We start from the raw sequence: 25,617 nt of genomic DNA, 5'->3' as shown, positions 1-25,617 counted from the left end.
CCGAAAAGTCGGTTTCGTTTCCGCGTGCATCTTCCTCTTGCTCCCAAACTGACAAATCCCGACAACCATTTGGCCTTTCAAACGGTCTCTTAAACAATACCAAGTAACGATGTCCCCCGTGATTTCACGCACCAAAAACGAGTATTTTACCAACAGACAGATAAACAAATATCGCGAACAGTTCATCGATCAGTCTCACTAATCACGATGTTATACGTATATGTATATACTTGCACCAATTCACCACCGTACAATTCGATCGAATTCGAAGGCGATAACCAACCAATGTGAAACTTATTCAACAAGAGATAGATTTGGAAAAACCTGGGGGTTCCCTCAACTTGGTCTGCCGGGGGCAACTTGTCTACTGGTGAGCCAGAAGCTGTCCGTTCGCGTTGGTCAGCGCTGCCCCTCTTCTCAGCTGGCCCGTGGGGGTGCACCCCCGCAAACCCTCCGCAAGGCCAACGTGAGGATGAGAAAGAGAGAGAGAGAGAGAGAGATAGAGAGAGGAGACGAGACAGTCCACTCGTACGTGCCACTCTGGAGCTCAGCTCAGCTCTCTCTCTCTCGACAGAGGGTACATACATTATCCGCCCCTGATCCTCGATCCCGAACGATCGACTGGCTGTACCGCGCTGAATTATAGAAACGTTCTCTCCCTCTTTCTATCGCCTCTCGATTCTCGTCGGTGGTTGCGTTGCCTTTTAATTTCGGCGGAAAGGAGTTCGGATCAGCTACGATGGAATCGAGATTCTCTGTTCCTCGAGGGTGGTATTAAGAGGATTTGAGAGAAAGGATTTTTAATACGATTAATACGGATATATAATCGCGAAGGGAATTTTGAAATTTTTTTTTCCGTATTTCTCTGTATTCTATATCGTTGATACAGACGAGGATGGATTCCACGAATAGGGTGGAAGAACGGGTATCAGCAGTTCGGAAGAGTTCTTGTGCATTCTCTCGCTGTAAATTCCATTTGCTGGTTATATTCCCTTAGCCCTTTCGTTGGAACGAAGGGTAGCAGGGAGGATAGAAGAGAGAGAGAAAGAAAAAGAGAGAGAGAGAGGGAGAGAAAAAGGAAAGAACGAAGAAGAAAGAACAACTGCGGCGCAGTTCATCGGAATTTCAGAATGCTTCGCCGGCTGGAGGAGTCATTAAGTCGTAAAACTAGAGAGCAATCTGATGAAGGAGCAAATAAAAAAAAAAAAAAAAAAAAAAAAAGAAGAAGAAGAAGAAAAAACATATTTGCGTCCCTGAAGGACCAAATTCGGGGCTGTTGTAAATTCCTCTTATTTTTTTTTTTTTTTCCTTTTTTCCTCCTCTCTTCGTGCCCTTAAAATTCCAAATGGGCTTTCCATGTTTTGCAAATATCTACATTTCCGAGGGATATCTGCTTGTAAATCTTCTTTTCAAGGAGAAAGGAAATTTCGGAAATTTCGGAAAATCGGCCGTTGATGCTCCGTTGATGTACTATCTTCGTTTTAAAAATTGATAGAAATATGGCGGTGGAAAGCTATTTCGGTCATAGATAAACAACTTCTTCGCCTTTGTTGCGATCTACGCTCTCGCAGTCAGCTGCTCGTGCTCGTCCTTATTGTAAATTGTCGATTGAGCAATTGCGATGGAATTGGCCTTCCCACGGTTTCGTGATATAAATATATACCAGAGCCAGATGACGAGGAAAAAAAAAAGAAAAAAAAAGAAAAAAGGCAACGAATGGGGCTCAATTATTTTTACACCCGGATCGATCTGCAAATTATCTAATTCGGTTAATTAATCCATTGGCTTAATTATCGCCGGCATTCGACCGAGGAAATGGGCCAACGCTTCACTGGGGTTCTAATCAACCAATCAAGCACCTCATTACCAATTTCCCTTTATACCGTTATTGCACGCCGTATTTTACTTACGACTCCCGAGATAACGAAACGAAGGAAAATTTCCCGTTTCGTTAACTACGAGGAAACGCGTTCAATGATTAATCTTTATTAAGATGCGGGTCAATTTTCTTTTTTCCCTTTTTCTCGTTCTCGACTTTGGACGACTACCTTCATATTTTAAATTACACGCTTTTAAATTATCATTATATACCGTGCATTCGATTTAATCGAATGACGTAGCCGATCTAAGAATAGAATTTCAAGAAGCAAACGAATCGAAGGATTAATATATTTCGTTCGATGATTATTACCATTCGCAATTTATGAATAAACGAAATTTCTAATCTTAGATGGATATCTTGGAAACAGTTTTGAATCTTGAAAACGCAAAGTAAAACTAAATCCATAAACAAAATCTCTACAGAGACGCGGAGAAATCCAATTGACCGTGAAATTCACAATCTATCCATTGAATAAAAGAATTAAACGTACTATCGAAAAAAAAAAAGAGAGAGACAACAACAAAGAAAATCTCGAGAAAGCATCGAGCTTGAAGAAAATGGCCCGCATCTCTTGCCCCGAATTCCCTATTCGGCCGCGCGACATATATCATTCGTAGTCTCTCCCTCCGCGTTCCGGATCGATCAGGGAGGCTGCTCGACGAAGAATCGAAGCAAATTTTTCGCAGAGAGAGCGGTCATTCCCTGCGAGAGGAAAAACGCGACGAGGTAACGTGAGGCCGCGTGAAAGGGCACCACCACCCACGCTTTCAACAGGAGGATGGTAGCCTGGGAGAGCGCAAGGGGTTCCATCCCGCCGCCCCTATTTTGCAACCACCCCCGCCGTTTGGCCGCCGTTTGCCGCCGACAGTGCATTTGACCAGGGCATTGTCCGGCACCCGGACGGTCCATTGTCGGATTGAATCATCGGGCTTGGAATATTCAGGGATGGCCGATGGTCAGTGGCCATTATTGTTGGACAGGCGCGTGTGCGATTTAGGAGGGGTGTGGAAATGTGGACACACTCGAAAATCTGGGACACTTCGAATTTTCTCTCTGTCTTCTCTGCCCTCCCTTCCGGGGATTTGAATTATTGGCTTTAATTGTTGCCCACGGTAATGGCGCACGACTGGCAGGACAAATTTCCGGGCGGGGGAAGACGCCAGATTGTTGGAACGATTGTTGGCGCGTGGCTAACGTTCCCCGATTCCTCGAAAAATCGAAACTCGTTCAGAAATTGGATTTCACGTTTAGATTAATCGAGTATCTTTTTTTCTTTGAAGCACGTTATTTCTATACGTCTTTTTTAAGATAGAAAAAGTTTCTCTTTCAACGAGGATGGAAAGGTTAAACCTGAAACGAGAAGAAGATTGATTATTAGAGTGAATCCAATTGGAATATTTTTTATCATATTTCTCCTGTAAATCGTACATTTGAATATTACAGGTACGATTATAACAATTTTCTACCATTGGATTCTCTCATTGTCCCGTACGGGGAGGGGTCAAGCTAGGGGTGCAGCGGACTGTGTCATTGTATAATGGCATTGCCAATACGCCGTGTTTCGTGTTTCCGTTCCAGCGGGGTCAGAGGGCGGATTTTCGTTCTCCGCCAAGGGTCACGTCCATGTGTTTTCCATGAAAACGGGGAAAAACGGGATAAACCGATCGTGCAAACGTAATATCGCTACGACGATGACCAACCTATTCCCCTCCCCACCATTCCACACGCAATTTCCAGGGAGGAAAACGAACGATCCGTAATCCTTCTGAAATCCCGTCGAGGAGAATTACACTTTCTCGACGATTCCCTGGGTATATTCTTCGGACAGAGTGAACGAGAATAACTGTGTGGCAACATCAGCTGCACCGATCGCCGAGAAACGTTAACACGACCGTAAAAAGGCGTGTTAATGAGAGTCCATAAGGCTACCTGAGCACGGTGATTTCGATCTTTTGGAAAAAATGCTGATCGTCAATCGTATCATGCTAATGTTCCGGAAGGATCTCTGCTAAGACTCTCGTCATGGGGCAGGGCCACGTTCAGTATACGTGCGATTTGTGGAAAATTTTTCGAAATGGTCGGCGAAAATTTACATATGTATAGGCCGAGTGAATGAAAAGGCCAGGTAGATCTGGATGGACCCGGCGGAATTTTTAATATTCACAGGCGGTGAGTCTTTGAAGTCTTCCTCCCTGCCATCTTTTGTGTAAAAATCGGAGAAGAGCAAAGGTAAGAATGATTATAATTATCAATCCTTAATTTTGATTCTTTCTCTCGAAAAATACTCAATCCTCGAGTATCTATAATTCGATAAATAAATATTCGTACATTACTTTGATTTTTATCTTTCGATGATTCTAAAAAAATGATAATCGAAAGCGTTTAAACAATTTGACCGATCTATAATAATTTCTCTAAATCTCTAACTGTGAGTGAATGTAAAAAGGGTTGAAAATTATTGTCCAATTCCGAAGAAACAATTGTGCAGCGGGGCGTGCACTAAGAAATGCGAAGACATTTCCGGAAATGGAGGGAAACGAAGAGAAACAGCATCGCAATTAACGGTGGGACGAGGCTCGGGGCCCGAGGAAACCCGATAGGCCGTCCATAACCGCATTCCATATGCCGAGGGTTGCCGGCCACCGGCAGGTCCGCGACCCAGGAAGTAGGTAGTAATTTCGGGCACAAGGCCCACCGAAATTAGCAGGCAAAGAGCCGAGAGATGATTTTCCAAAATAACACGTCCCGGCACAATGGCCAGCCAATTTCCCGAGCACCAGCTGCTGCCACCTATCTGATTTATCATCTCATCCCCCGAACGAATGGATCTAGCGATCGATAGATGCTCCTTTTGTTTCGATGATTAATCGAGTTATACTCGAATATATTCTAAAATATAATGATATCGATGATGCGTCTTTTTTTTTTTTTTTATTAAGATTCGTTTTATATCACCTTTTCGATGATTTTCCTGTTCCAAGACGTTGTTTCGTAACGGATGGGAATAATTCGTCGACGTCGGATCAGAAAAGGATATCTGTGTGGGTATGTAATAATATAATTGGTGAAAAATTAAATTACGTTTACTTTTTACTTTTCACATCCTAGATCGTATATCATTATACGAAGAATTATTTTGTAATTAGCAAATATTGCTTATCTTCTTATTAAAATTGTATGATATCTTCTTAATCCTTCGTAATGAAAATACAGCTTCTTGTATTGATTCTTATCAATTAAAACTATTTATGCTATGCACCAACGCGATGTTATTTATGAGCCGATCTAATATCCGATAACAAACGCTGGCAAGTATAAAATTTTAATATACAACCTTGTAATTACCTTGTAAATTTAATTAATTACTTGTAAACTTTAATTTGATAAAAAAATACAGGAAGAAGAGGAATACGTTTGCGCACACGCATATATATATATATATATATATATGTAACCTACCAATGTATCGTGGTTAGAAATTATTGCTTTCATTTTATTTTCACAAAACTCTTTTCGTTCCTGAAAATACCTATCTCAAACTTACCATCGATTTCTCTGCATAATCATCCTTTATCCCCTTAGAAGAGAAAAGAAGACAGAGCAACACGTTCGAAACGTGTAGATTGTTCGTCTCGTGGAAGGAATGCGAGCGGCGAGCAGATGGGGGTGGAGGGGGGAGCTCGAGAGGGGGTTGTTCAATCGGTTATTGATTGGAAATGTAAGCTGGCAGAGGGTGGAACCAGTACACCAACGACCCGACAGATGGCCATTGGTCAGCGCGTCCGCGTGTCCAAGTTTGCCAATCGAGGGAACAAGTTCGACTTCGTGCTCGAAATTATTAAATCTCCTCCCACAAACTTCCTCCAGTCTTCAATTCCATCGATGACACCTGTCGATGTCCGCAATTCCACCTACAAGCACGATCATCCCCCATATACTTCTTCCTCGCGAATAATCAAACCGAGAAACCACTTCTATCCATCGAGATTCCTAAAATCGACCATCTGCCACAATATGCTCAAGGTGTATACGCCTCTTCTCCTTCGAAGATTCGCGGCAATCGTCGTCGAAAGGGTGAGAAGGTCGATCGTGCTGAAAATCGATTGATATACACATATCGAACAAAATATAATCGGCGAACGATAGTTTTTGCCTAACTTGCGAAACGTCACGATCATTTCATCCCGCGTTTTCCCGTTGGCCGTGGTTGGGGGAAAAAAAGGATGGATCCCTCCCCTCTCCTCCGTTCGAGACCCACGGCGAACGTTGATCCTCCTCCGTTGGAACCGCGGCACAGGAATCGCCGCACCACCGCCTCCGAGCGCTATACAGCTCGGGCTCCCTCGCATCCCCCGGGCAATCTTTTCAATTTAAAGTCAAGCATTATGGCTTAAATTGCATTATGGTTTCCTTCCCCACGAAGAAGAAGGTAGGAACCGAGAGCAACAGCAACGAAGGGCGGCTCCTTGTAAGCAAGACTCAATCACGCCGCTTAACCTCTGACCCTGCAGCCCGACCGGGCGCACATATATATGTATATATATATATATATATTTATATGTATCGACGCGTACACGCACACACGTGCACATATACGAGCGATTCGTTCAATTCATCTCCACGTTTGGCCACGATGGACTTCACGTGGAACGCATATATATATATATATATATAGGGGAGAGGATAGGTGTGGATGTATGAGTGGATCTTGTTGCATCACGCGCATCGTGGTCGCAGTGTTCGCGAAATTAACCATGAAAACCTGTCTGGCAGCGCGCTCCCTACGTGCGAACACTTCGTCAAACCCTCTCGCGGCAGTCGGCGTTTAACGACTGTTGGAAGAGGTGCTTGGTCCCGTGAGATGTCCCCTCCCTCCCGATGGTGTTGTTAATCTTTCAAAAATTCCACACTTTTGAGTAGATTTTATTTATTTTTTTTTTTCGTTCCTCCTCTTCCTCTTCTCTCGTCAATCCGATGTTTCGTAATCTTTAATTTTCAACGAGGGGGGGAGGGGAGATTTTCTCGAAGTACATTCAAGATGAACAAGTTGTGAGTAAAATTGGCGAGAAAGAGAAATTCCAAGGAGAGGATACACGGGAAGAAAATCGATGAATAAATTTGTGAATAGATCTTTGCGCGCGCAAGAGGCGCGAGCCACTCGATGAGCAGCCATACGTAGCTCGGCTAATCCAACGGCGAATGAATGAAACGACCCAACCCAGGATGGACCTTGAACTTCGCGTTGCCGGGGAAAAAAGTCACTGCTCCCCCTCGCGTGCCACCTCGACCCGCTGTAATAACGCGTTCCTCGCTGTCCGTAAGGCGTGTAACAAACACTCGTCTCTCCCCCTCTCTTCTGCTCTTTCCCCTTTTTTATTTTTATTACGTTATCGCGCGTGCATTTATCAATAATCGCGCGCCACTCCCCTCGATAAGCATCGAATTAATTTTCGTAAGAATCTTTCCACATTGTTCGGAAAGATTTTCAAACTTTCAAATTCGAAGGGAAACAAATATCAAGATTCGAAACTTCTACGCATTGATTAAGATTAACGTCTCAATTTTCGATGCACAAGAATCGAGACACCTGCAACTTCTATCTAAAATGCGTGCAAAATCCATTAAATCGTCCCCAAGCACCTGCGCCTCGCCCCAAAATCCCCACCCTTTTCCTCCCTTCGAAAAAAAAAGAAATACTCAGCGAGATCAAAGACACCTGTTGGATCACCCGTTGGGAAGGGATAAGAGAATCGCGCGAGATCGCGGGTCGAAACGAAAGCTGGGACCAAGTTCACGCGGGGGAGGGGAGGAGGGCCGTGATCACGGACGTGGAAGCATCTCCTTATCGTCCGCGTTCTTAGCGGCCAATCCTTAAGTAATATATTTCTCGGGGGTAATTGCAGGCAGCGATTTCGTGCGGCTCGTTCGAGATCCGCCAAGATACGTGCGGTGTATTGCACGTGCAAAAGCACGAGGGAGGGAGAGGAGGAGGAGGAGGAGGAGAGAAGTGGAAAGAGATATCGGAAGAGGTAGGTATACACGGTAGGTTGCACGCGTACGATACTTACTTACGTGTCTACCTATTCGACGTAGGTAAGACACACTCCTGACCGTTTCACCATCCCGGTGAAGCGAGACGGAGGGAGGTTAAGAACCGACCGGAGGAGGAAAGTTTAAGAACGAAACGAAACGAAACGAAGGAAGGGAGGGGGAAGAGAGAGAGAGAGAGGGAGGGAGAGATAGAGAGAGGAGACGGTGTGTGTACGATCCGAGGAGGAGCGGGGAAGGGTCAGATACGAGGGGGAGGGGAGACGAGAAGAAGGAAGAGGAGAGCGTACTGATAGAGCGTAACTGACTTCTTGGCCGGTGCATATTACCGGGCTGTTAGAGGGCGGAGCCGGCTGATGAGTTAGCAACGTATTGACTTTATAATAATCACGTTAGCCGGTCCACCGTGATCCCTTGGTATTACGCGGTGCTTCGCGCCGATTCACGTACCGGGTGATTCCTTTCCTACCTCGTCGTGGAAAATGAGAAATCCAAATAAATGGCCGGGGCAAGAAAGAGAAAGGTAAATTCTTTCTCTCTCTCTTTCTCTTGGGAGGTATTTGTGCCCGCGCATGAATATTTTCAGCATATCGATAAATCTTGATCAATAAACGGTAGCCTCGTTTTCGAGACGCGGCCGACGAGGGGCGCAAGAAAACCATGGCCCCCCATAAATCAACGCTCATTCTAAAGAAAACGAATTCTGGAATACGATGGTCGGCAGCGATCATTAATATTAACGCTGGCCGCGAAATTGCGTTACTCGATTTGGCAGAGGCCAGTTTTCGTCCTGGGGGATCGAGTCACGGAGCCACGATTGATCCAGTGATAGGAATTAGCCGTTCTTCGAACGAACGTTTGGGAAGGATGGAAGGAAAGGCTCCTCCCTTCTCTCTCTTTTGCCGGTCTCCGTGGCTTAATTAGTAGCTCGACTTTATCCTCGACTTCTCTTTGGACAGAGGCTGTCAGATCAGGAGGAGGAAACGCGTGAGAGGCAAGGTTAGGGTAGTTACGTATTCACGCGCATCCGCTGGATCGCAGGAAACTCGAGCAGAAAGATGGACAAGCGTTGCGCTTCTTTTTCGATCCTCTCTTTGCGTGCAATGCATAATTGCTCGACAGTTTCGATCTCGACTCGCTTCTTCTCTCTAGAAACCTCTAGATTCCTCCAGTTCCCTTACAAGAATCGGATCGTTTGGAAATGATACGATGAAATAGAGTCATCAGGCGCGTATGCAGTTTGAGCCACAGTTCAATCTCTAACGATGGCAAGAAAATAATCGATCCCCAGTTTTTTTTCGCTCGCTGAAATTAAGTAGAGGCCTCGAAGATCAAGATTTTAATAACCGTTCGACGATAATGCGTTTCTTGCATCTTCCTCGTTAATCTGCATGCTCTCAGTTTATCGTCTCCTGGATCGATTCCATTTTCCACGAGGATTCCAAGATGATACGAGATATCGTTTTAAGATCTCCATAAGATCTTCTCTTTTCTTTTTCGTTTTTCTCCTTTCCGACGAAGGAAAGATTTTTGCCGAGGAATCGAGATGAAAGGGGAACAAAGTTGCAAATTGCTTTTGTATCGCCCGGTACACGAGAGGCGGCTCGCCGCGGCCAACGGATCGCGCTGACCTCCAATCTCACCTCAATTTGCCTACACGCCGCCATTTGCGTCAGCGGGAACGGGGCAAGCGGCCTATCTAAAATTATGATCTGGAAAAAAATCTCCCTCGGCTAGCTCGGTGCCTCGCGAGCCGGCGTAATCGATTAATTATGGTAAATCGCGTGCTATTATAAATTTTTGGGGGTAATCGAGGGGGGCAGATCCTCCTCCCCCCTCCTCAAGATATATAATCCAAGATGGTTGAAAATCACCAGTTAAATTTTGATTGTATCAACGTTTATCCCCCTTTCCTTTCCTTTTTTCGAGAATATTTCGAGTTGTAATATTTTAATTTTTTGATCAAAGTTAGGAAGCCTCGTGTAAATAACGTATAATCGTGACAAGATTATCTTACATAGCAACGATAATATTAATAAAAATTCTACAAAGCAAGTCTAGTTCATTCTCTCTCCAACAAGGATTTTCTCTCTGATATTTCGAAACGAATACCAGATATTTAATGAAATACAAGAATCTCGATGATGCAAAAAAAAAAAGAGATGCGAACAACGAGAACGATGTTTCCTAAAGGAAAAAGAGGAAGGACACGGGAGAAAAATCACGAGAGGAAAATAAAATAATTGCGAGGAATGGCCACGTCTCTGTCGTGGTCTGATTAACTGTTTAATCAACTTAACCGATGTAAAGCACGTCCCGTCCAAGGACTTGTCGAAACCGTTATCGTTTATAGCCCCCATGCTAATTTGCGGCGCTGCAGCTGTTCTCGCCTCGAGAACGGCGAGAATCCACGCGACCGCCTCGAGCTCTCTGTCGCAACGCAACAGTCTCTCCCAGCTTATTAAAACGGGTCATCAATTACCGCCTTCTGCATCTCATTTTCTCCCGGCAAGGCGATCGCGAAACTTGGCTTAGATCTGGAGGATGCAACGACGGTGGACCATCATCTTTCCTTCTCTCCCAGAGACATGAGTCAGTCGTCAGTTTACCCGTTTCCACTGTGATTGTGCAAAGATTCATTTCGCTTTGGAAAAACGGTGTCTTTCCAACCGTGTCATGTCATCGTTGACCATAACTTCTTCGCGCTCTCCTCGTCAAGGATCTCGAACAAGTTCGAACGAGTTTGAACTTGTCCAATTTCTACGATCTCTCCTTTCTTTTTTTTTTTTCCTCGAAAAAAGATCTTATGAGATCTTGACTTCGTGGTAAACTCGAAGGATTTTAAATACACGATCATCTTGATTTAATTAAATTTTCTTCTTTTACTTTGCAATCGATCAAACATGTTTCCGAGAAAATTCTTTCTTCCAAGCGCGATACCATTATCCTCGGAACATCCCGCTTCACGATTAATCGAATTTTCATCGCGCGAGAACACGTCGCTCGAAAACGAGGAGGAAAGAGAGAGGGAAAGAGAGAGAGCTTTCAGCGCAGTTCGAAACAATTCGCCTGGCCATAAAACTTGGGCGCAACTTCGGTCACTATAAATCCGGACTCTTAACTGCGTGACGATAAATCACATAACTTATATGAGGAAAAAGAGAGAGAGAGAGAAAGAGGCGATTGGGCAACGGAAACTGCGAAACTCGCCGCGTAGATCTTTCCCTTCGATTCTCGTCTCGAAATTCCTACGTAAGGGATCGATCCTCGGACCGCTTCCTCCTCCTCCTCCTCCTCCTCCTCCTTCTGCTCCTCGTTCCGCGATGAAAGCGACGCCAGCAGCGCGCAAAGGATATTTCTGTGCTGGCAAGACGCGGCCAGTTAAATCAGAATTCAATTTGAACGACGTTCGAGCTGGGAGATCCCCATAGAAGATACGAAATATTCATGGCGAGAATACTTTATCCGTTGTTATTCTTAGGCCACGGCCATACGGCCTTCCATAAATACATTGCGCCCCGCGACGATCATTCACCAGCTTTCCCTGCTGATCTTATATTACCATACTTCTCCAAAGAAATTTAGAGTACACGTGTTATTTTACAAAGTATCTCGTAATCTTCGGATCGTAAAATCTACAGATTGTGAAACGTTGCACATAATTACGTAATAATTAATTTTCCTAATCGTCGCATTTACATCAAGAAACTTTTAATTCTTCGATCAGCTGATTTCAAGTATTTGTATTTTCGTCTCTTAATTTCCTCTTTGAAAAGACTTTTCGATACTCAAGAAGATGATAAAGAATAGTCTCGTTGAAATTTCTTCTTACTTGCATCTTTCATCTTGAATAAAAAAATATACCAAGAACAAATCTTTCCATTCCACGATAAATTGTTCTTTCGAACAAATGATCGATCCTCCTCCTGCAAAATCGAATATTTTCCAAAACTTCATCCAAAAGTGTGAATCCCCCGTGACACGGCGCGAACAGGCCTGATCGATTTAACGCCAAATGTCGCCGTGTTTTACACGCGGCAATAATGGTCGAAATCTATGTAGCCAATATTTCACGAGCCACCCTTTCTCTTCCCTCGCGCCACCGTATATGAAACGTCCGCGTACGCGTAACCGTTGGTTATTGGCTCGCATATGGCCGCTGCTCGATATTTCAAACTGCACGATAAAAAAATACGAGGCACGAAACCCCGTTTTCCCGTCCTCTCCCCTGAAAAATAGTCCAAGAAAATTTCTTCCACCCGATCGAAATTCATTTGAAACTACATCAAATTGTTTAATCTTCGTTAAATGATACGCGATAATTTTCACCACTGAATCTGATATTTTCTTACAGTGAACTAGAGATTTAGATTAAGTTAATTAATTAAGGAATGGAGAAGAGAGGAGAACGCGTTTTCTATCCAATTTTTGGCGAGGAAGAGGGGGAGGGATCGGCACGCGAGATAATTTGGCCAAGGTTGGCCGAATAAACGGAATTTAAATACCTACGGGAGGAAGAGGGCGATCCGAGGGGGAAGAGTGATAGTCCCGGGGGAGAGATACATCGGAGAACGGCAAGAAAGGATCCTTCCGTAACCGGACAGCGTAATTTACACGCTACGAGACTACGTTACACAGTTCACCGACTTCAAAGATTACTTTTTAAAAGGCGCTTGTTCGCAATTCCGCTCCATCTTCCCCGTTTAAAAAACGATCGATTAATCTTAGAAACTCGCATATATATAATTTTATTTTTAAATTAAGGAAAGGAATATTATTTTTGTAATAATAAAGTAGAGGGGGTAAATGTCGCCTCTCGATCCTTCTTTCCTTCTAATTATTCCCCGTGATTTATAGCTTTCCTCGCAGCATCGTTTTTTTGGGGGTTCGTACACAGGTCCGAGAGGCCTGAAAGGATCATCGTTTCGACACATGTCCACGGTGGGTTGATACACGCAACGTTTTAGGGTTGGTGGGTCCCTCATTCTTCAAAAACCGGCCGGTGCATATGTCGGCGCAAGAAACATAATGTTATCAAGCTGTCCGGCAGAGAGGCGAGCATCGAGAGGGAGGAGGGGAACCCTTGGGGAACCTCGTCCTCCACTTCTCGTCCTTATTGATATACCGAATAAACACACTTGGCAGCTAGGATAGCGTTGCGAGGCAAATAGACTCGGAAGGACCTCGCCTCTTTGCCCCGTATCCTCCCCTTAAAGCGGAGGCTACGATCGAAATGTCGTTTCTAGTCTTTCCTCTCTCTCTCTCCTCTTTTTCCCTAATAGATAAAAATAATATGTGGAGAAAAAAGAAAAAAGAAAATACGAAAGGCGAGGATTCAATCGAATTCTGAATTCGAAAGCTTTGCTAATTATTAATCAAGTCTCTGTAACAATAGTTTCTAGTAGCTCCCCTGATTTGATTTCTGAACAGCGTTATATCGAAATTAATTCTTTAAACAAACACCTTTCTAATTACTAGTTAATTCGTATAAAAAGAAAATCCTAATTGATAGAATTTTAATAAACCCATACTTCTAAACTATTGTAATTTCTAAATTAAAATAATGAAAATAACTGCATTTAAAATTCATTCAAAATCGAATTCAGAACGAGATAATACAATTTAATTTTTTATACGAGAAATACGAGATTTTATCCGATATCATCCAATATCCTAGATCCCTAAACACTTTCATTTAAATTAATAAAGATTAATATTAAGAAAGGAATTACAACTAATCGAATTTGACTTTAAAAATTATCTTATTACCTATATCCATTCCTTCCTTTTAAAAGAAGAAAAATAAAGACAGAGTGAAAGAAGAAAGAAAAGAATACATTATTACCCATCTGATGGAGAGAGGCACGGAACATGATCCACGATACAAATCACCCTCCCCCACTCTCCCCCCAATCAAACGTTACGTCGTTTACAACCGCGCTCCTTTCAACCCTTATCGATCGCCACCTTTATCGAGTCTCGGCGCATCTTGTCCAGCGGCGGCTCGACGGTAAATAAAGATGGCCGGTTTTTCCCATCGGCTCGCACACACGCACCCCTGCCCCCCCCCCCCTCCCCACCATATCGTCCGTGTGTGCTCGCCGGCCAGACGGTTTTAAATTCCGCGAGTCAAAGCGATGTTTGACATGGAAATATTGAACGATGCATTAAACATGCCGCTTCCTCTCTTTTCCACGGGAAAAGGAAGAGGGAATCGGCCCTCCACGCGACTACTATCGCTACCAGGAGAAAGAGCGTCCCTCCCTCCCTCTCTCCTCCTTCTCCTCCTTCTCCCCGATTCTATTGTTCGAGCAATGTTTATTTAAGCAAAACGAAAGGAGCCACCGTTCCAACCGGCGGTGGGTGAATCCGACTTCCTCGAGCGAGCCGGTGGACCGGCTTCCGGTTCGGATCGATAGCGGCGCTATGCGATGCCGCACTTTCAGCGCAACGCCTCCAGCCATTCCACCGATTATTCCATATCCCCCTTCCCTCCCACCGTGCCTTTTTAATCACGCGTTCGTTTAGAGTGAAATTACATCGGCCTTCTTTCGAATGTACAACGACGTAATTCGTAACAATTGTTTGATTCTTTTATGTAATCGTGGCAAATGTTTTACTGGCACGCGATTATTTCATTCTTTGTTATACGATGAAGTCTTAAGAAAATTTATCGATGAGTTCTAATTTTTATTTTTCCTTCCCTCTTGAACGATTGTTACAATTATCACGATTCTTGGGATTGAATGGAAATTAAGATACGAGATCTCGTTAATTGTATACCAACGAGATAAAGTTTGGTTGATTTTAATATAATAAATTCAACGAAATGGTGAAGAACTGGTTAAAAAACTGTTATCGTTGGCAATTATTGAATTGGCGCGATCGAATACGGGGATCGCGAATCGAGGAATCGGGCGAGGCTCCCGAGGGTCGGAAGCGAAAGCACCTGCGAGGAGCAATTTCGATTGGGCCTTCCCCTAAAAGGAACCTTCCCTCCGCCCATTGTCCGGCAAATGACATCAAGCTTATTGCATTATTTAAAGAGCACCCGCTTTAAGGCAGCTTTAAGCCGCTGACCCTCCGCTTTTTCGGAGCGCCACCACCTCTCGCTCTCCTTTCTCTTTCGAGATCGCGATCTTATCGTAGTATTTGCAAGCATAAGTTATTCGGATTTGTATCCATCGTTTTGTATCCATCCACCGCCGCCCACTTAACGTATCCGTGATGAAAATTTTTGTATAATTTTTACGGATGATTATTTACAACAGTTATGGTATTCGGAGGAAAGAATCCGTCCCTGGATATTTCTTTCTCACATTTATCACACAGGATCTACATTCCCACACTCGCGACGTATGTATAATTCAACGGATTAAAATGGAAACGACTTCACCAAAACATTTATCCAAGGGAATGGTTACGCACGAAACTCGATGATTCGTGCGTAACCAAAAATTCTTTTTTTCATAAGAACACGAATGAATATTTGGAGTAAAAATTGTGCTAGTACTCACCAGGAGAAATTCCAAGCTTCACGTGGAGGCTGCTCGGGCTTCTGTGATCGGGAGTGGTCACGGGAGCGGCAATGGGTGGTGACAGGTGGGGGTGTGCCAGTGCTCCACCACCTGTCGTTGTCGTGGTAGTCGTCGTGGTGCACGGGTTTAAGGGTGAGGTCCTCTTGAAAGACTGTTCGGTCCGCCACGCAACCTCGTTATCGCCTATCCAAAGTTTGCCTTTGGAAAAAAAGAAAATACACAGAAATTATCGCGACAATTTTTCATTTTCGCACGTTTGTCAATTGGAACAACTTTAGAAATATTATATCATATATATATATAGGTGAGAGTTATCGAGCATCAGGATCAAATTGCGAGAGAGGTCGGCGAAACAAATTCCCCTCCCCCGCCTCTCCTTGTATTAATATAACGCTACGACCCTCGTGTCTGCGCAGAAAATGGCTTCTCTCCCCTCACGAGTCTCGCGTAATTAGCAACCCTCCGGATCCCCTATCCCTATGCCACTTTTTCCGACTTTTCCCTCGTTTCCCTTAATTTCTGGGAACAATATCGGCCTCAGCTCCATGTTGATCCACCGTCTGCAGTGTCTAATTACACCCCCTCCCGTAATACCGCGAGTATCGAATTTTTCTCCTCCGCTTTCGAGGTGGAATCTTCAAGTGGATACCTCTTTTCAAGCCAGGTCAATCTTTATTTCAATATTTCTATATCACTCTTCAAACTTTAAACTCGCTTGCTTCGATCGTGCGTAATATTTTTCCAATTATTGTTACTTCTGCTTCTCCAAATTATTATTATTATTATTATTATTCCATCCTCGTGGAGAGAGTCGGGATTTCCTCGCCCCACGCGCAAATATCGTCCCGCGTTCGTGAGTCAGCCCCGGCATTATTTGCTCGATGAATGATTTAGTCTCGGCCTGTCTTCTCCCATCTCGCGCCCCTCGCTAACGAGGGCGAGAAAGCGAACTTCCCGTGGTTCGAGGAAGAGGAAGAAGAAGAAGAAAAGGAAGGAGGAGGAGGAGGAGGAAGACAAAAACGGGAAGGGTGGAAAGATCCATCGTGTGGATATTCGAGGGGTGGAAATTCGCGGGAAAGGAAAGGAGACTGAAAGGAAGGAGGAGAGGAGAGAAGAGGAGAAGAGAGGAAAGTGTAGCTGGCGCTAACTAAGGGCGTCGGCTAATCAATATCATCAGAGAATGGCCGCTGACCTCGAGTGCCGGCCTCCAACAAGCCCGACCCTCCATTCTTCCGCCCATAGTTGCAATAGTATCCTCGAGCGAGGATGGGATCGAGTCGTTTTTCGATCCATAAGATTTCTTCTCCTCGAAGAGAATCTCCAATTTCCGTGAATTTACATCAATTAACGCGCGAGAAGGAATGGAGAGAATAATTAACGAGGAATTCGAATGGTAGGATGATTATTCAGGACTGGTCTCGAAGTAACCTCCATTTTCTCTATAATTAATAGGTAACTGGTAATAATTGCTTGGTAATTGGACGCTCTATTTCTTCTTTTTTTTTTTTTTTTTTTACTTATGAAAATCTCATCACATCGATCCAATATTCGAATACTACGTGAATAATACATTATTTTAATTACGAGCTCGTGTTGCGCAATGAAACCTATCGTCTCTTGGCAATTATTATAACTCGTTCGTTTAATTAGAGAAATCTTAAAATCGTCGTCCGTGTTTCTATTGGAAATGGATTATTTCAAGCCCAAAAGAAAGTGTATCCGTTTGATATTCCTTCGTTTCCTTATTGATCAGAAAAATATTTCCTTCTATTATAATCATCGTTTTGGAAATAGAGAGTGATAAAATTTGACATTTAAACTGATATATTATTCTCAGGATATGTTTTAATCAAGATTTTAATTCGAAGGAAGGCGAAAGTGTGGATATTACCATCTAACGTTGACCGTTTCGAGGAGGGTTGTCGGTCTCGTGTCTCGAGGCGATTCACGGGATTCGAGGAAACGAGATGTGGCATGGACGGTTTCTTTAATCTCGGTCGTGTTTGCATGCTCCCCCCTCCAGCTCCACGAGAGATGGAGACAAACGGAACCACCCCTCAAAGGGGCGGCGAAACCGACCGCGTGCACGCACCGGAAAATTCAATTACGATTCTTCCTCGCGAGAATCGCGGCCGCTCGATCGATCGATCCGAAATAAAAAAAAAAAAACCTTCTTCTCTCTTCCTTTCTCTATTCCTTCAAGGGGATAATCCTTGCAATATTGCATCGCCACTCTTGAATCGGATAATTATTTTTCGAATTTTATCATTTCCACGGTACGTAAAATAAATACAGGTTTCCTGCGTAAAGAAGAATTTTACTAAGAATTTGTGCCGATTTCTCTTCTATAATTTATGACATAAGAAAATTTATTAGTAGAAACGTTGAATTTATATATGAAATAACGATTAGCAAGAGGCAATAACAAAGAAGTAACAACCAGAGTCCAGAGGATATGAAGGATATGAAGATTGGACTGATGTATTTTGCGATGAAAGTATACGGGCCGCGATTGGAATTTACATTTTCAATGTGCAACAATTTAAGTTTCTCCCATCAGGTTGAAGAGTTTTGAAAAATTTTTCTTCTTTTTTTCTCCGAATCGTGAAAAGATTCGCGGAAATTGGACCAGATAAGATATTCATACGGAAGAATATATTACTTGAATGGTAGATTCGTTTTCCCAGGCCTCGAAAAGAGGATCCAGATAGGAGTAGAAATCGAAGCGGAGGACGAGGCCGATCCACGTAAACAGAGCCATCCATTTGGCGATCGGTATCCAGTGGTGGGCACACGCCTCCCCTAGCAGGCGCGAACTCCATTCACGGGTTTATCACTGTCCAGATAACAACGATTTACCTATGGCTCTCGTGCGAGGGACTCGGCCAACGGGAGAAGAAAGGGAGACGAAAGGAAGGGAGGGGTGAGAGGCGGTCAGCCACCTTGCATTCAGAAGTATTTCACTTTAACGGCCCTCCGGGGGATTGGCTGACCCTGCTCGAAGACCCTTCACCGTTTCAGCATAATGGACCTCTACATTACTTATTCGCCCTGGCCAATGTCCCGCCAGAAGCGACCGCGCTCGTTTCCACGTCTTTCCATTTCCGTGTACGATTAATCGCCAACATCGAATCCACCTTCCTCCCTTCCTTCCTTCCTTCCTTCCCCACAGATACATAGAGAATGATCAAAAATCCCAATTTCGAATTTCGTCGAGGAATATTCCAAGTTGATAGCTTCAAATTCGCAATAAAGAATATAATATTTATTTTAAGCTTAGAAGAGAATTTAAAACTCCATCTCGTTTCAAGGTATATTTCTCAAAGAGAAATCGTAGCCTAAAAACCGAAAAATTCCTTCCAGAAAAAGAAAAAAGAGAGAAAGGAAAAGAAAAAGTTCAATCTCTCGTTTTCGATTCCATCCTCCTCGAATTCCCGCTGCGTGCGACCACCCCGACTTCCGGTCCCGCCGTACGACATTAGCGGCGTCACGTACCGCCCAATCTCGCATCCTGGAATCGTCCAGGTGGACGTGAAATTTCTTCCCAGGTCGATCGAGCGAAACGTGGTCGCGCGGGCCTCCACATTGCATCCCGGGGCCAATCCGCTTTCCCGCGGCACTCGAAAGAATTGAAAATTCCTGCTCGTCGTCAAGGGTTGAAGAGGTCGGGTATGGTTCTTGGAGAAAAGGGGAGCCGGGGACGGGGCGGCGGGGGCGCGGATAAAGCGTTCGATATAAGATTAATAGCGGAGGCCGGTGACCGAGCTTGTGCACGTCGACGAGAGGGTGGCTGTACATATATATATATATATATATATATATATATATAGAGAGAGAGAGAGAGAGAGAGAGAGAGAGAGAGAGGACGGTGATTCCTCTTTGAAGGTGGAATCGTGGGCAGTGGCCAAATTGAATCCTGCTTAGGACAGGAGCCGCGACGGGCCCCCGGGCGCTTTCTCCAATAAATAAATTGCTCCACGATTCGCGCTCCCATCGTATCCTCTTTTGCGAGTGTTCACGTAACAGGTGCAGTTGTATGACGATTTGAAGACGAGGATGGTTTATTTGAATCTTTGGTTAGCTCGATGAAGTTAACTTGAAATAAAGAATTTTTGTATCTCTATAAAATAAAATAAAAATAAAGAATTATTATATACCGTTCTTTTTGAAAAATTATTCTAGAAAAAAAAGAATCTTAAATAAGTAGAAATTATAATTGGAAACATATAAAATAGGATGAATTAGATAAATAATCTAATTACATATAAGCTCGAAGCAAATACCACTCGAAATATTTTTTTTTTTTTTTTAGAACGACTGATAGTTGGCGATTTAATCTGATGAGCAAAGTTTCGAAATAATTACTGATCGAATCGTATTTATATAAATTTCTAAACACGCGTGCAAAGTCCATTTCCAACGTGTACGAATCACGTGAAGCGTCGATGCCCTCCCTCTCTCCCTCCCCGTTCGTTCCCTAATAAAATAGAGCCGCGTTTATCTCGCGTCCATCACTCGCGATTGGACGCAGGCAAATTGGACGTGTGAAAAAAATTCCTATCTTCCTATCGGCCGATAATCAAATTTCTCCTTCTCCCTGATTCTCGACTGATAAGGAGAGGGACGTCGGCCACGTGCCGCTCCGGGCGTGGAGCGGAAATCCCGATAAAAGAGGTCATGGAGGTGCCGCGAGTAGAAGCCACCACGAGTGATAACGAGAGAGCACCTAAGCAAGCAGCTACGTGAAAGCTCTTCACGAGCCACGCTTTCTTGGTTCACGCGTGTCAACGACCTTTAATCGGTCGAAGCTTCCCCTCCACTTGCACATATAATTCCGACAAAGAGTATATATCGAAACCGAAAGATTCTCGATATATATATATATATATATATATATATATATATATATATATATATATATATATATATATATATATATATATATCGCCTCGATCGTTGGTTACTTTCGTAATTTCAATAATGGTGGCGAGCATCGATCCAAGATAAGGAGAGACGCGTAGAAAAATCGCGTCACGTACGCGTTGCGTAATCGCGACGATCGAGATCGAAGCAAAACGAAGACATACGAAAATTATAAAATAGAAGGTAAAAGGGAAAGAAAAGATTTCGAGGAATGTGTATATATATTGGATGGCGAAGAGAGAACAAAGAATGATACAGAGATGGAGGAAAGAAGATCGTGAAATCGGCAACAGAAAGTATAATTCTTCTTCTTTTTTTCCTTTTTTTTTTCTTTATCGATAACGATGCAAGTTAATCACCACGAGTAATAAATAAATTAAATCGAAAGGATTCGTTAGAATGACGCATTATAATGGAAAATTTATATACTGTTTATATCTGGAACTATATAAAGTGGCTTTATCTAGAAAAAAAAGCATCCGATTATCAGTTGTTACTTGCGCCAAGATAATGATACTGGAACGCGCGCTCCACTTTTCTACTAGTCAGGTTTTCTTGGAAAGAAAAAAGCTAGCTACTTGTCGCGAAAACGCGATTATTTCATTTATCGTGTTCAATATTCGATATCATGAGTGAACGAAAAATATTAACGATATTTCTAATTCCCTCTCCTAAGTAAACATCTTTCTTTTCGCAGAATCCGAATCCGAAATGGAACACGTTCCTACGGTACAGAATGATCCCTTAAAGGGAAGTGATCTCTCGTTGGCGAAAGAGGAGAAAGACAAAGGATCGGCATTCATCGCGAGAGAACGGTTTCCCTATTTCTTGCTGGTTGCCCTTGTCAGGCAGGCGATCGATAAAGCCAGCCCCCCTCTCGCCCCGTTTCTGGCTACCTTAACGCTCTCCCACCCCTTATGTACACTTTTCCACGCCGCTTTGTACTTGGAAATGCACTTTCCCTCTTCGCCCAGCACACCCTTCGATTCTCCCGAATCGATCGGGAGGTATTGCAATTTGCAAGAATGATCGACCAGCCATTCTCGAATTCCTTCGATTCTTTCGAAACGAAAAAGGAGCAACGAAAGGGGAGAAATGCGCGAAATTAATGTGAAATATTTATTGAAGAAAGAAGGGAAAAAAGAGAAACGCTTCGAATAATGCAACAGCGCGACGGGCGCCATTATGTAAATACGGTGGCCGAGCTACCTGAGCGTCGACCAATAAAAAAACGTGAATAATAACTAGCCGGTCGGATCGGTAGGGGCTAGGCAAGGGGGGGATCAAGCGGCAAGGGTTTGTTGGAGCGCAAGCGCGAAACCGCCCTCCGCGGACGAGATACCACCCTTCGACATAACTCCTTTCGACCGACACCTAGCCAATCTGCATGTGACCTGCCGCTCCTCGACGCCATTTTGCGCTTTAAAATCGAGAGGGGGATGCGCATCACCCCTTGCTTCGCGCGCACATTTCCCTCTCGATAACGATTTTAAAAAACTTTCCCCCTTTTCGATCTCGGTGTTGAGGTTAGCCCGTACCCCCTCGTACTCTCTCCACGCAGCAGGGGGATTCTCGATTCTCTTGTGAGTACAGCTGAATGTTTATGCCTGCGGCTGGTGGTCGAGTTATCCCTGCCTTGGGATAGAAAATGTTACGAATCAGAGTACGAAGAAATATATATATGTATAAAATTTTAAACCGACCACCCCTTTGAATTAAAACACAACGATTTGATTGATATATATATAATTGATTCGAAGGTGGAAAGAAATTTTGGAGGAAGAAGAAAAAAATTTTAAGATAAAATCGAGTTCCAGACCGAAAATCCACGCTGGTGATCAACCACCAGTAGAAAGTTCAAAGGGGTGGAAAAGGCGAGAGGGGTAGGGGAGATGATTTTAAAATCACAATGGCAGACACACGACGTGACTGAACCATCCGCCCCTCCCTCCCGGGGCCCGAAAAGCCGGCTGGCTCCGTCTGTTCGCTTCCCCGTCGAAGCATCTGCGTCTGTTCTGCTCCTCAACGCTTCTTCCTGCACACGTATCCACGCACACGATCCAGCCGATCGCGTCGGTGAGATGTCGCACAAATAGGAGGACGCGCGTGGAAAGGTGCGTGGCACGGACGCAGCACGCGTTTCCAACGATTCCGCAGCGAAACAACCCCTGCCGGCACCTCACGAGGAGGGGCGGCCACCCCTTCCTCAAACATTTTAAACTTTTTTTCTCTCTCCCCTCCCCCTGCAGTGTGTAGCAGAGTCTGCTGCGAGTCTAACGACCCACGACTCTCGAGAAAGGGATTTCGAAATGGGGTGGTGTGGCTGCCGTTACGCGATTTTTTATTATTTTTTTTTTTTTTTTTTTTCCTTTATTCGATTCTCTGCGGAGAGGGATGGCGAATTCTCTCGCTTGACTTTCAGTTTTCCTTTTTTTCTATCCGTGGAAACGTCAACTAAAAAACATGATGAACTATAAGTAACGTTATTTAATATTAAAATTTTATGTAAAATTTATATTATTATTTCGAAGAAGACACATCTTCTATTTTAAATATTGGATTGAATATTCATGAAATATTCTTATATCTCTTATTCCTCGTATTAAAAAAAATTCGAAATAATTTTCACACAATTCTATTCAATTTGTTTTTTTTTTTTCCTCTTATATTTGCATCACACTTAATTCTTCGAGCAATAAATAATAAAACTGCCTCGAATCTTTCGAGCAAAGTTTATATCATATACATACAATTGTATCACATGCATTGACGCAAATATCAATATTCCATCAGGAATATCAACAACGTGTAAAAAAAAAAAAAGAATTCCATCGAGCATAATCGAGATTCTGCGATCATCGATAATTGAAACCAGCGACGAAAGATTGCTCTCGAAAGAAGGAAGAGGGGGAAAAAAAAAAAGCCCAATTACGAAACGAATTCGAAACGAACGAGGGGAATCGATTTCGCATTCGCTGCGAAAAACGAATGGAATATCACCGCGTGTCGCACCGTTGCTCGAACGCGAGCAGACTGCGGCGGCCAGATCGAATTCGCGATGCATTTACGCGATTAAGAAGGCGCGGATGCACGTGGGAACCTGGGGCGAGGCGGGCGGCTTATTAAATTCCTGCCTGCTTCCACGACGGCCAATCGACGCCGATCATCTCTTGCCTCCACAGTTTCTCTTTTTTTCTTTTTTTTTTTTTCCTTCACTTCTCCACATAATTAATCTACGCGAGCGAGCGTGCACACACACACACATACCCAGCTGTGTTGCTCGTTACTTTCCCGTCTACGTTTTTCCGCGATGCCCGCCTATTCGTCATCCGACGCGCAACGTCCACCGGCTTACGTGATGTCACGGATCGGTTCTCACGCTGTCCACGATCGACGTGGAATCATTCGATTTCGAGACGAGCCCTTGATGAACAACGGACAGGTTACCTCTTCTAACCACGATTTTTCAAGAATTGGATCTCGAGTATTCTCGAAAATTGATACTTTATTTTTAGAAGTATTCAAAAAAAGAAACGTTCAACAGGCTGTAAGTTATCTTCATTTATTGTCTTCATTCATTATCCTCGATATATAATATTGAAATTTTGCCTATGTAAATAATCGAGGAATAAAAAATGAATTATAAAATGATACGCAATGATGAATTTTCCTTCGATCAGAATTTTCACGGTGAGAATATCGGCGTACGATAGAATTATACAAGCAAAACATTGGTACGATTACGTATCTTTATTTAGATTGGCATCACGCAGGAGGAGGAGGGGGATCCCTCGAGATGCAACTGTGCATAACACCGACTCTCCTTAAAGGATGAATTAAATCATCAAGGGAACCAGGTTAGACAAGCGTTACATTGTTGCTCGGCTTCGTCCACGGTTCCGTGAATAAGAAGCGCGAAAGGGATTGAAACGTGGCAGAAAATCATCATTTCCTATTCACCGTTTCTTGCCTTTTACTTTCTGCTCGTAAATATGGCTCGCGCATCTCGTTTTCTCGTAGGCGGCCCTCCGCTTTAATTAAAGCAGTTATTATTCCTCCGCGTTGTTGCTTAAGCATGGAATTTCGCTTTTGATGCGTTCCTCGCCGTTTTTCTAGTTCGAAAGCGAATCCTCGCCATTATGGGGAAAACTTGTGTATTCATATTCAAATGAGGAGAGTTAATAACCTCATTATACGTACGCCGTAGTGATTCCCATATTGTTGTCGTTGCGAGAAGAATGAAAGATTCGAGGATAAACTATAAAAAATAGTGGAAATTTAACATGGAACGATCTTTTTTTAATTCGAAGATTTCCACGTTCTTCCACGTGGAAAATTATCTTTTGGAAATATTATACGCGGTGATTTAACATAATCTTCTGCTCTCCTCGAGAAAAAAATTCGAGATTAATTCTGCAATACCGTATAGATAAAAATCCTAATCCCTTTCCTAGTATTATTTATCTATTTTCGTTTCAACAAAATTGTTAAAAATATGGAATGTTAATAAATTATAGCATGTACACGTCTAATTATATCTTCTCATCCTTATTACAACTCTTATATTCTATATTCATTTCCAATATCTAATTACACAGTCTAAGACGAGGAATACATATATATATAATTATAACAAAATGTTACTAGATTATATATACAATTACATTAACCTTGATGGTTGAACGTTTAATTATACGCTATTCAAAAATAGATATTTAAATCGTAATTGCGTAAATTCTAAAAATAAATATTCGAGAATAAACGTAATTTAATTTTTTTTAATTATATTTAAAAAAGGAGAGGAAGGGAGGGGCATCGCAATGGATATCTAATCGATCGTAGATACCTAATCGATCGTGCTTAACTCGGACTTCCTCGAAACTATCGCCTATCTTTAAGTGTTCGACGTGATCTCGCGATATAGATATATATATATATATATATATATATATATATATATATATATATATATATATATATATTCAATACCAACCGTCAGAACGCGCGGAAGAGAGAAGACGAGGGAAGAAACGATAGAAGAAAAGGATCAAAAAAAAAAAAAGAACCTGTACGAGGAATAAAAAAAGGGGAGGAAAAAAAAAAGGAGAAGAAAGAGAAAGAAACGAGCAGATCCTTAAAGCAAACTCGAAGCCCGCCTCGAAGCTCGAGCTCAGCTGGGCCTGGAGGGGTGAATTCGTCGCCCGATAACCCGATTGGCTGGCCTCG

At 43.2% G+C, this 25,617-nt stretch overlaps 1 protein-coding gene across 3 annotated transcripts in view; it reads right to left on the bottom strand.

The window, feature by feature from the left end:
* LOC727092 (protein nubbin) overlaps nt 1-25,617 on the bottom strand; it is a 110,674-nt gene that overhangs the window by 37,147 nt on the left and 47,910 nt on the right. For all 3 annotated transcript variants that reach the window (XM_016911871.2, XM_006558673.3, XM_006558674.3), the window contains exon 3: nt 15,448-15,666. In XM_016911871.2, the coding sequence (XP_016767360.1) occupies nt 15,448-15,666 (219 nt within the window). The remainder of the gene's footprint in view (nt 1-15,447; nt 15,667-25,617) is intronic.

This window comes from Apis mellifera, linkage group LG4, assembly GCF_003254395.2.
Source record: "Apis mellifera strain DH4 linkage group LG4, Amel_HAv3.1, whole genome shotgun sequence".
Classification (NCBI taxonomy): Eukaryota; Metazoa; Arthropoda; class Insecta; order Hymenoptera; family Apidae; genus Apis; species Apis mellifera.
Note: the sequence above shows the minus strand (reverse complement) of the source record. Positions and strands in the feature narration are given on the sequence as shown.